The 12325-nt window shown below is 44.4% G+C and overlaps 2 protein-coding genes across 2 annotated transcripts; both read left to right on the plus strand.

Annotated features, from left to right (window-relative positions):
• Nucleotides 1-3: 3 nt before the first annotated feature.
• LOC119339078 (pentatricopeptide repeat-containing protein At1g73710-like) lies at nt 4-4863 on the plus strand (the record flags this gene model as incomplete). The annotated part of the gene is made up of 2 exons (XM_037611250.1): nt 4-3266; nt 4350-4863. A coding segment is annotated over one exon (2592 nt), but the record flags the coding sequence as incomplete, so codon positions are not given.
• A 1061-nt stretch (nt 4864-5924) lies between these two features.
• LOC119336161 (translocon-associated protein subunit alpha-like) lies at nt 5925-10490 on the plus strand. The gene is made up of 8 exons (XM_037608176.1): nt 5925-6095; nt 6819-6980; nt 7322-7372; nt 7753-7841; nt 8314-8391; nt 8517-8720; nt 9920-9991; nt 10082-10490. The coding sequence occupies exons 1-8, from the start codon at nt 6026-6028 to the stop codon at nt 10121-10123; spliced, it is 768 nt and encodes a 255-aa protein (XP_037464073.1). The 5' UTR covers nt 5925-6025; the 3' UTR covers nt 10124-10490.
• Nucleotides 10491-12325: the final 1835 nt, after the last annotated feature.

The raw sequence follows: 12325 nt of genomic DNA on the forward strand, positions 1-12325 counted from the left end.
GCCCCCGTCCCCGCCACCACCTCCACCGTCTCCAGGAACCCCATCACCGCCACCCTCCACCCGTCCGATGACTCCCTCGCCGCCATGTCTCCGCGCGAGCAGACCGCCCTTCTCTCGCGGCAGCGCCACTGGCGACGCGCCCACGACCTGTTCGACCGCGTGCGCGCGCTCCCAGGCTACGCGCCCAACCCTGTCCACTACAGCGTGCTCCTCCGCCACCTTGCCCGCGCGCGCCGGTATCCCGAGCTCCGCCGCGTCTGGCTCATGATGTCCCAGGAAGACGCCATCCCGCCCTCCAATCCAGCCTACGCCGCGCTCGCCGATGCCCTCGCCAAGGCCGGTTCGGCACGGGAATCCCTCCTGCTTCTGCTGCACATGCGCGCACTGGGTGTTGCCCCCGACGAGATATCCATGAACACCTTCGTCCGTATCCTCAAGAACAGTGGCCGCTACATGGACGCGCTCGTCCTTTTCAATAACTGGTGCATTGGCAGGTTCGATGTTGAGTTTCTTGATCTTGAATATAGAGCGGTTGATTTACACGGACCAATGAAATTCTTGATAGACGACGTGTTTCATGATAAACTTGATTTTGCTGGTGCACTGGTCATTCAGGAAGTTCCTAGGAAGCCAAAGCTTGTGGAAACTTATAACACGATGATCGATCTTTATGGAAAGGCCGGGAGGCACAAGGATGCAATGGACATGTTTGTGGACATGCTGGCTTATCAGGTTATGCCAGACATATGTACGTTCAATATAATGATTTATGGATTTGGGTCATGTGGCAGCGTCAAGGAGGCAGAGGTGCTGCTAGCTAACATGGTCGTCAGGGGGGTCACTCCAGATATTAGGACATATAATGTGATGATGACGCTGTTTGCGTCAATGGGGGATGCGGAGGGAGTTTTGAAATACTACCATCAAATTGGGAGGATCGGGTTATGTGCTGATGCTGTGAGCTATAGGATTGTGCTACAGGTGCTATGTGAGAGGAAGTTGGTGCGTGAAGCAGAAGATGTGATAGAAGGAATTATCAAGTCTGGCACTAGCATTCATGAACAGTCCATGCCAGTTGTCATGAAGATGTATATTGATCAGGGATTGCTTGATAAGGCAAATGCATTCTTTGAAAGGCATTGCAGAGGCGAGGAGGTCTCATCCAAGAATTTTGCTGCCATCATGGATGCGTTTGCAGATAGGTGTCTTTGGGAAGAAGCCGAGCATATTTTCCACTGTGATAGAGGGATTGGGGGCAAGAGGGAGATAGTGGAATATAATGTGATGGTCAAGGCTTATGGTTTAGCAAGAAAGTATGATAGAGTCATTTCTCTACTTGAGAACATGAAGGGCTGTGGCATATCACCAGATGAGTGCACTTACAATTCCTTAATTCAGATGTTTTCTGCCGGTGGATTTCCACACAGAGCTAAGAAGCTCTTGCATACAATGAAGGACACAGGATTTAAACCGGTGTGTGACACATACTCTGCTGTTATGAGAGCTTATTCTCGCAATTCCTTGGCATCTGAAGCTATAGATCTGTACAGTGAAATGAAGGCCTCAGGTGTTGAACCAAATGTGGTTGTTTATGGTTTGCTGATTAATATGTTTGCGGAGACAGGACAAGTGGAGAAGGCACTGCACTATGGCAACTTGATGGAAGAATCTGGAATCACTCCAAACCATATTGTCTTAACTTCGGTTATCAAGGCCTACAGCAAGATCAATTGCTGGAAGGAAGCACATGGTTTGTATACAAGGATGAGGAACATGGATGGTGGCCCTGATATCATTGCCTCGAATACCATGCTAAACCTGTATGCAAAACTTGGGATGGTCATTGAGGCTAAGGCAATCTTTGACAATTTGAGGAGAAATAATCAGGAAGATGATGTTTCATACATTATCATGATGTTTCTCTACAAGAACATGGGCTTGCTTAATGAGTCCATTAAGATTGCTCATGAATTAGATAATTCAGGCTTACTATCTGACTGTGCTGCATACAATGCTGTTATGGCATGTTATGTGGCCAAGGGCAACTTGAGAGATTGTGCAGACCTGGTGCAAAAAATGGTGGAAGATAACATCTTTCCAGATGCGTCAACCTTTCAGATGATATTTTCTGCAGTGAATAAAATTAATATTTCATCAGAGGAAGTTTTGCAGTTAGAATCAGCATACAGTGATGGCAGGAGTTCTGCCAAGCATGCTATACTTGCATTCTTGTTTTCCATGGCCGGCATGCATGCTGCTGCATTAAATGTCTGTGAGCAACTTCCAAAGCCTGAGTTGACAATTGATCCATGTGCATACAATGTTGCCTTCAAGGTGTATGCTTCCTGTGGGGAGGTGGATAAAGCTTTCAGTTTGTTCATGCGGATGCATGCTTTAGGGCTAAAACCAGACACTGTTACTTGCATTGATTTGTCAACTTGTTATGGGATATCTGGAATGTCAGAAGGCATGAGAAGGATAAGTGGTCTTCTTGCATACAGAAACAGTGAGTTTAGTAAGTCTTTACATAAAGCACTGGTTTCCTATAGAGAAACTGGAAGCAATGATCTTACTTCTCAGTTAGTCAACAAATGAGATGTTAAGATAGTTCACCTCGTGTGACCTGGTAAGCTCACAAGGTGATGATGACTTTGTTGTGGACTTCCTGGTCTAACTTTGTTGTGGTAATGTAATTGATTATTGGAGGTGACACATATTTGCTTCAAGATATAAAAGAAGGGGATCAGAAATATTAATGAGATTGCCGATTGAAGTTAAGGGTCTGGGCATGCCCATGGCTGATGGCTCCATGCTAAGTGTGGACAACTGCCGCATGGAAACTGCAATTCTCTGGATGAAGGCATTCTCAAGTCCATCTGTGTGGTGACTGACGTCATAGAGTCTCTTGTGAAGCGAGTGTTTGTGGCCGAGTCTGAAACTGCTAATGAGAAAGGACTGTGAGGATTAGGTTGAAAGAGATCAGGAGGAAGACCACACAGGTTGAGTCCATGTCGGTGACAGTCGAGGAGATGTAGAAATTTGCAGTGGGTAAAAATGGTATGCTGAATGAAATCTTATAGGGTTGAAGATGTGGGGCTGGAGACCACACGACAGAGGCAGCGCACTGCTGAAAATGAGCAGGAGCTTAATCATGTGAAGAATGACTTTGACTCGCTCAGAACTTATGTCAGCACACTTGTTAATGTTAGAGAAAATCTTTTTCCGTCGAAGAAGCAATTTGAGACAATGGAGAAGATTTTTGACAGGTACTTTCACAAGTCTCATGTTGTTTCTAGTAATTACATCCTGTCTGAATGTATTGTGATGGGTTCATTTTCCTTGCCAAACTCTTATAAGAAAATGACAGATGAAAGAAGAGTAGAAATAGTTCATTTTAACCTCCCAATTTTGAACAAAGCAGCAGCAGTAACCATTCATTCCATAAATTCTGGCATGCATGTTATGATGTGCTTCTATTGTCACATGATACTTTGACGCATCAGTTTGGTAGACTGGTAATTACCATGATTATCATCTTAACAATATATTCAATCAGCTATGCATCGAACTATGTAATACGGTCAGCATTAGTATCTTTGAGATGCAAAACAAAAATAGTCATGATGCTAATGTTCTTCTGGGTTTCATCTCCATAAGAGTGGCTGAGTTTTGATGTTGGCTCGCCAAGACTATCACGACCCTCCTCCTTTACCCAGGCTTGGGACCGGCTATGTTGAGACAACATAGGCGGAGTTACCATGAGTTGGTTTCGAGAACTTGTGGGTTTCATCTCTAGCCTATCCCCAATTTGTTTGGGACTAAAGGCTTTGTTGTTGTTGTAGTATATATGATGCTAATGCTGTGTTAGTACTATATATGTGATTTTCTGCTGGCAATTCCAGTTTATTTTTTACTAAATGAGCCCTATCTTTTCTATGGACTTTAGGGCACACAACCATATACTAGTATATTATGATTAGCACTTAAATGGCATGACTAGATTTCTCTCTGTATCACATTTGTTATCAGTTTCTTCACCCACTTCATTGTCTGTGAGAGATCTGGGTAGAGGTTTGTATATGCCTTTTTAAAGTTACGTTGGCTATATATATTGCAACCATCGGTTAAAACAGTTAATACTCCTCTATCACTTGATATCTGATGGAGGCTGTTGCCACATAAAATGTTTTAAGTAGATTCAAATTCAATGCACTGATCTCCTAAACGCAGCAGTTTTATGCTTCGATTGTGTCCCAACTGTTTTTTGATATTTATAGTGGTCAACAAGATGCAGATAGACTTGGGCAAGTCTAGAAGTCTGACTTTCTGCTGGTTCTGCCTTTGCACAGAAAGAAGCCGAGGTCCAGAAGGACTAGCCAGCTCGAGACTGAGAAAGCACAGAAAGAAGCCGAGGTCCAGAAGGCGATTGAGGAAAATGTTAGGCTACATGCCATGGTCGACAAGAAGGATGTCCAGCTCCAGGCGATGAGCGAGCAGTGCAAGTTCATGGATTTGAACCATCCAAACTGGTGGAAGACAGGCACACCAGATAAGAAACCTGCACTTGTCCAACTGATGTCACTTACAGTTACATTGCCGCTGCAGCGGAAAATACATTATATCCCTGGATGTCCCAAATAACCGATGGTGATACAATGTTCCTGGGCCTGTGATTCGTGGCGCGAAACCAAATCGTGAACTGTTGTTATCTTAGATGTGGTGTGTCACAATAGCAACCCTCACATACATTTGTTGTATCTCGAGTGTGTAAAGGCTGGGCGCATTTGTCCGGTTGGTTTCACAAGTCCATAGAGACGGCACAGCACTTTGGGGATGCTTTGTTTGAACTTTGCTGTTACGTTATCTGGCAGTGGAACCCGTAGAAATGTACTCCCTTCGTCCCAAAATTCTTGTCTTAGATTTGTCTAGATGCGGATGTATTCCGTATTTAAAAAAATCTAAGACAAGAATTTTAGGACGGAGGGAGTATAATATAAGACGTTTTTGCAAGCTATTATGGGATGGAGGGAGTATAGTCGTAGCTGCGTTCGTCCTTCCGGCCTGAACGATATAATTCAGCTGCTGTTTTACTGTTGGCGCTGTTAAAATAATCGAAACGTTTTGCATATACTCGCTTCCACTCTCTTGAGCTCGTCTTTCCGTAGCTGTGCCTCTACGCAATGTTTCACCACTTTTGGTTGGAGTTAAGCAGGTTGAATCAAGCATTCCTTTGTGCTTTAAGATTGGTGTGGCCCTTGAGGTGTGATACACAGATGACATCCATATATGACAAAATATTTGCTGAGTTGTTTTCGCACTTTCTGTTGCAAACTTTAGTTCAATGTTGATGATGTAGAAATTGTTTTTTTTGCAAGGATAATGTAGAAATTGTTTGCTATACATCATTAACAGTAACGAATGTTTTTGTACTCATCTGTTTCATCTATTTATTAACATTTATGTTACCAAATCAGTGCCATTAGATTCGTAATTAAATATATTTTCACATCATATACAATTATTAATATGATTGGAAATTTATAGTATTTTTCATAAATTTAGTCGAACTATATAGCACTTGGCTTAGAACAAAGTTAATATAGTTTTAAAAAAAGGTTCATATACAGAGCAATAAAAAGGAATGGAGTACTACAAGTCTTCCAGTTTTGGATAGAGAAAAATGTGCACGATAGACCTAGACCTAGCGGGCCCCACCTGTCAGAGGGTCTACAGCGCGGATCACGCTCCCCGGACACCAAATTGAATGTGCCAAAACCAAAGCAACAAACCCGAGGAAAAAAGAAATGGAAAATCCAGCACGGCAAGGTATGACGACGCCGGCCTCCATGTCACTAGAGGCCGTGGACCTCGTGGCATGGGCAGCAACTCTCAGCCAACTCCCTCTGCTCCTCCTACTAGTAGCCACACCACGTCCACCCCCCGGAAAAACCCACGCGCCCAAGACCAGCAGCACCACCACCTCCTCCCTCTCCCTCCATCCTGATCCGATCTGACTGAGCCGGCCATGGCGGTTAGGGTTTGGCTCTCCGCCTTCCTCCTCGCCTTCCTCCTCGCCGCCTCCCCCTTCGCCCAAGGTAACCACGCGTCCCTCTCGGTCTCCGCCGCCCAGATCCGCTCCTCTGTCTGGTACTCTCGGGAATTCCGCGTCGGGGCGGCGCTAGATCCGCCGGCTGCGCGCCGATTTGGAGCGAGCGCTGGAGCCGATCGGGCCCTGTAGGGTGTGGTGCTGGTCGGGCTGGAATTTGAAGCGGGCCGGTTTTAGGCGGGTTAGTTAGATCGCTCCGCTCGCCTGGATATAGCGCGCGGCGTAGGTGCGGTGCGTCGGAGCGCGGTCTTGGATGCGGCCGGCTGAGGCTAGAGACCCGGTTTGTTGGTGGGGGGTTTGGGGGCGAAATTTAAACGAGGACGCTATTTTGAGCGCGTGCATGTTCTAGCCGTGCTTGCATGTTGCGGCAGTGAATCTTCGTGGGAATTTAGCAGCTTCTGAAATGTTCCGAGCTCTCTATACTTTATGGGTTAGCAATTCAGGGGTATATTGGTGTAGTGGTTACTCGGTTCTAATTTTTATATACCACAGTTAAATGCTGTAACTAGGCAAATTAATTGGTCCCAACAAGCAGTTTGAAATTTGCAATTTACTTTACTCTTTTTGATGAATAGGAGATCAAACTTAGTAGCACGAGTGCTCTCGTGTGGTGTTCTGTTTTTAGCAATCAAGACTCCCAATTGATGCTTCAAGTCATTTTCCTTCCATGTGTCATCTAAGACTGATTGAAATGTTTCTTCTCTTCCTACAGTTGCTAGAGCTCAGTCTGAGGAAGATGCTGCTATGCAAGAAGTTGTTGATGGGGCTGATCTAGGATATGTGGGTGACGATACTCCGGTTTCCAGTGAAGAGCCTTTAAGCCCTGCTCCTGGTGTGGAGACTGTTTGTGTCTTCCCCAAAAATGCTGGGAAAAGTAAGTTAATAGTATGCAATTTTGTTGAGTCTCTTCTTCCATGACCAGTCATGAGAATTGTATATAACCATCTCTAAGCAACTGGAATTATGTACCTTGATATTCAATATGATATGACCATGTATGTTTGCCACTCATTGTACTTTCAGAAGATTATAAACTTGTTACTTTTATTGAGCTGATGAAAAGATTCCATGAATTATGTAGAGTTTTGTATGTATTTACTATTTGCATACTAAAATATGAATTACTTCTAGAGCAACCATTTATGTTGAAAGTTTGTTCCCATCTTTCTTGAGTTCAGAAATCAATAATATGTCCATCTTTTTATTTGGTTGCAGTTGTACCAGCGGGTGAAGAAACTGAGCTCTTGGTTGGCCTGCAAAATGAGGGTAACTAAGGCTGTTTTCTCCAACTTGCGATTCTTTTCTCTAGCACCTACATTTACTACTAGGCTTGGATTGTGGTGTGCTTGGGACTACTCAGTGGAAGTTCTCTTTCTTTTATGCACATGCGTGCTGCCAGTTTTTTTTTTTTTGCTTTATGTCTAACTTACTGCAAATTCATCTACATTTGGTTGGTATGCAATGTATGAGATTGTTTGAGTAGTTCAGTACTTCTGTTCTCTGTCATCCTTGCTTGTATGTTTCTACAGAGCTACTTTTACGTAAACCGCATATTTTTGATAGAATCACAATTTTTCTGCACTGAATATTTTATTACCATGCTAGTTCCTGTTGATCGCGCTCACACTTGTATATTGTGTTTACAGGTGAATCAAATTTGAATGTGGTTGCTGTCCATTCAACCCTGCATCTTCCTTATGATCATAAAATGTATGGACAAAACCTTACAGTTCAGGTGAGGAAACATATGGTTTTGTTGCTTGCTGAGTTATGTTCTATGCTAGCTGAAGTAACTGAAACTCTCATTTGTCAATTATGGATCATCTTAATTGTCGTACTCAGTCATCATTTACTTAATTCTGATTGCCCAAGAACTTGTTTTTACCTTCGGAAGACTGAGAAATAATTATAGCCCTGGATTGGATGGGTGTGACCCCTAGTGGAGTAGGGTGCAGGGTAGCAAGGGTGTGTGTGAAGCGGAAGGAGCTAATGGCCATCGTGTGGGCAGGGTGCAGGGTAGCAAGGGTTCTAGAAATGTTTGAATCCTACTATGATTTGGCAATCTCATTTCTGAAACTATTAACATGGAATTAGTCGAGTGTGTGGACATAAAGTGATCGCCACGTGTTTATACTTTACCGAGCCAATCATGTTTTTAAACAGTCAGAACCATTCTCGCTGAAGATTTCATGTCTTCTTTCTTGCAGAGTTTCTACAATGCATCAGTTCCTGTCTCTGTGCAAGCAACCTTTCCCTATACATTTGCCGTGAGCAAATTCTTGCAGGTTTCAATTCTCAAGCTTACTATTTTCTTTACCTTTGGAACAACTAAAGACTGAAGATGCCTCTCATAAAAAGAGAAGATGCTCATTTCTTACTTCATGAAGGTCTGATGCTTGTCCCCTTGCAGCCTGGAGCATATGATCTTGTTGGTTACATTGTGTACGAGATTGATCAGCACCCTTATCAGAACGTATTCTACAATGGCACCATTGAGGTTGTTGAGGTCGGAGGGTTACTGAGTGTTGAATCTGTGTTCCTTATTACCCTTGGAATTGCACTTCTTGGTCTCCTAGGATTGTGGGCTTATGGTCAAGTGCAACAGCTCTCGAAGGTAATCCTCTTTTGACAGTGATATGCTATGCTGAACTAGTGAACTGAACCCTGAGATTGTTCATTCGCATTCCCCTACTTTATGTTTCTGTAGTGCTATTTTTTTTTCTTTTTCTTCTGGAAATATGAGATATCCATTGTGGAATCATCTGAACAGCTAATCCAGGCTACTTCCTGGTGACTGCTTAGGAGCTAAAAAGCACGGACACGGGGACGGAAAGCCGGGGATACGCATAAGGGGATACGGGATACCGCATTTTTTAAAAACAGCCATTCGGGGATACGGCGAGTATATATAAAATAAAATAGAAATATGCCATATAATATGCAACTAAGAGAGAAAATTAATGAGAAAGAGATCATAATAGAGGATAGTGCCCCATTTGGTGTGTCTTTTATCAAGTGATGATTGATTGATCCTCATCCCCCCATGTCATGTTGTCATTGCAAGCTGCATCTGTCTTGCAAAACACATCAAACACAGACAGTACAGAAGATTAGAAGACAAGACATAATTGGAAGACAATGCAAGCATGGGCAGCAGCAGCACAAGCATGAGCGGCAGCACAAGCAAGCAGCAAGCCAGCAAGCAACATCCAGCTTCCCGCAAAAAAAAGCAAGCAACATCCAGCAGCACAAGCAAATCTGAAGAATAAAAGAGGAAGAGGTTGAGGAAAGAGGAGAGGGGAGAGGCTGCTGTGTTACCTGCGAGGCTTGGGGTAGCACCAGTGGTCGCCGGTCGAATCCAGGCGTCGTCGTCGCCGCCGGCGGCGGCGGCCTCGATCCAGGAGGCTGGCGGCGCGGGGAGGCTGGGAGGGAGCACCTCATCCTTGAGACGAGAGCGTGCGGGAGTTCCTGCAAGTAGGTTATGTATACTGGGTTGGGCCGAGGCTGTTTTGGGCCAGGCCGTGTCCCAAACGTATCCCGCACGTGTCCTGCCGTATCCCTGTGTTTTTTTCTTTTTTCAAAATCGAAATTCGGGGGATACTGCAAAGTTCGCGTATCCCGCCGTATCCCCGTATCCTGCCGTATCAGAACGGTAGTTCGGCACTTCCAGCCGTGTCCATGCTTTGTAGCTTAGGAGTCCCTAAGATCCTGTAGCTGATTTAGCAGGATCGCATGCTTTGAGATGCATAATTGTTATTTAGCTCTCGTCTCAGTGTTGTGTATTTATTCTATATACTTGTTTATGTGATGTAGAAAACAAAGAAAGGCCCCAAGGTGGAACTCGGAACTGGAACAACTGATGCCAACATGGACGAGTGGCTGGAGGTATCATTCGACCTCCACCAATATATCTTTGTTCAGCTGAGTCCGGTGCTAAAGCTTATCGATATAACACCAATCTGTTCTGCCTTGCAGGGTACCGCGTTTGCAAAGGACAAAGCCAAGAAAAACAAATAGATTCGAGGTTGCTGGGCCTAGCTAGACATTTCAGGATCTAGAATGAGACAAATCGAGGGCAGCCCTTCACAAGTAACCTGGATAGATGAGAGAGCGGAGGTGTTTGAACTAGTCTCGTGGCTGCACACCTTGATGACACCATTTTCGACCTTGCTGTGTACTTTACAGATAGTTTTCCTTGAAACACAATTTTGTTGAAGGTATATGTTATCTATGGGATTTCTGATCTTATTTGATCTTAGAGCTGCGTGGTTTCACATACACTTACCGTTATGGCATTAGCATTTCTTCGGTTTGGAGGTCAGCGTACTGTTTTTCATTTGATTATCTTCTCATTCTTATAAAACAGTATTGGCCAGCTGCCTTAGATTTCTTCATAGTTTGAGGTCTGTCCTTGCTCCAAGAGATTTGCAACGGTTGTGTACCTTGTTTAATGATTATTAATATCTCATCCTCGACCAGTCTTCAGCAAACTAATACTAAGCGTTTATTTTGATCGTGGGTTTAATGCAATCTTTTCAATGCGCCGCCCCAGCTGAACCGTGAGCGAGCTCAGAGCCTCAGACTACAATGTGTGTCATGACAGGTAAAGCACATCAGCGTATTTCCTACGCTGCAGGACCACATAAATCCGGGTCTCGTTTCATCATCGTGCGATTATATTTGCACTATAACGGCAGCTCGGAAGCTATACACCAAACCGCCACTAAACGTACGGACACAGCTGCCATCCAATGCAGCGACTCGAATTCCTGCAAATCGGCACCAAACCGAGGGAAGATTTTGAGCGTCCGGACCTCCCCCTCCTGCTTTGTATCCGCTCCCTCCTAGACTGGTGCTACCGTTGTACCGCCTTGCCGGAGTCCGTTGTCGTTCCATCCCTTGTTTGTCCGCCACCCACCCAGGTATGGTCTACTCCCTAGGCGTGATTTGCCTTTCGTTTCATCCCTTGTTTGTCCGCCACCCACCCAGGTATGGTCCGCTCCCTAGGCGTTTTTTGCCTTTGCAGATGTTGTCCATGGCGGACACCACGCATGACGATTGGCCAAATGCAACAACTTAACGGATTCGTCCTAGATGAGGATGAAAGGTGACGAGAGTGGTCCTTGCAGACGTAGAGCGTGCGGAGGAACAAGTTCTCAATTTCAAGGGACCAATCAAGAGATATCGAGTGTTGAACCGGAATAGGGCACAGGGGGCATTTGATGCTGATGGACGACTACTTTGTCCCTGATACCCTATTTGCGAACCATTTTTGTCGGCGCTTTCAGATGCGGTCGGCGCTTTCAGATGCAGATATATGTTTCCGATCGCTCTATAATGGTGTTTGAACTTAAGATGATTACTTTATCTTGAAGGACACCGTTGGAACCATTGGCTTCTATGGTTATCAGAAGTGCACAACTGCATTGGGGCCTATGGCATGACCGCAAATTCGTGGGACGAGTACCTCCGGATATACAAAAGCACATGCGGAAATGACATGGTCATGCTTGCTATTGCGATGGTAAAGGTGTTTGGACTACAGTACTTCAGAGAACCAGTTGTCGCAGACACCAAAAAGCTCATGACACTCTTGGAGGAAAGAGAGTGGCCAAGTATGCTCGGATCCCTTGATTGCACGCAATCAAAATTGAAGAAATGCCCATCTGTTAAATAGGAGGATTATCGAGGTCATGTTAAGAAGCCTAATATCATTCTTGAAGTAGTTGCATCACAAGACCTCTGGATTTCACACTTTGGCATGCCCGGGTCTCACAATGGCATCAACGTGTTGCAACCATCCCTATTGTTCTCTATGTTGAATGCGGGACAAGTCCTCTGTGCAACTATACTCTCAATGGTCATGACTACAATATGAGGTATTATCCGGTTGATGGTATTTATGCTCCGTGGATGCTACTTGTGAGCTGTGTTGGGATTTCCTCGAAGAAGGAGAGAATGATGCAGTACAGTAGAGACAAGTATTTTTATCAGTTATGAAACCAAGATTATCAATCCAGTAGGAGAACCAATCAACACTATGTAAACAACACCTGCACACAAACAACAAATACTTGCAACCCAACACGTAGAGGGGTTGTCAATCCCTCCACGGTTAGAAGCAAGATTAAATTGTATAATGTTTGATAGATATACCTCACAAAAAACAAAATAAAAAAAATAAAAAATCGCAGCAAAGTTTTTTAGTTTTAATATATG

This window comes from Triticum dicoccoides, chromosome 7B (genome assembly GCF_002162155.2).
Source record: "Triticum dicoccoides isolate Atlit2015 ecotype Zavitan chromosome 7B, WEW_v2.0, whole genome shotgun sequence".
Classification (NCBI taxonomy): domain Eukaryota; kingdom Viridiplantae; phylum Streptophyta; class Magnoliopsida; order Poales; family Poaceae; genus Triticum; species Triticum dicoccoides.

What these genes read in the sequence shown, in the direction of transcription:
- LOC119336161 (XM_037608176.1), top strand. Translation starts at nt 6,026, where the DNA reads ATGGCGGTTAGGGTTTGGCTCTCCGCCTTCCTCCTCGCCTTCCTCCTC. An exon ending in GGTTGGCCTGCAAAATGAGG is followed by an intron (nt 7,373 to 7,752) that starts GTAACTAAGGCT and finishes TTGTGTTTACAG; the next exon opens with GTGAATCAAATTTGAATGTG. An exon ending in ACATGGACGAGTGGCTGGAG is followed by an intron (nt 9,992 to 10,081) that starts GTATCATTCGAC and finishes TCTGCCTTGCAG; the next exon opens with GGTACCGCGTTTGCAAAGGA.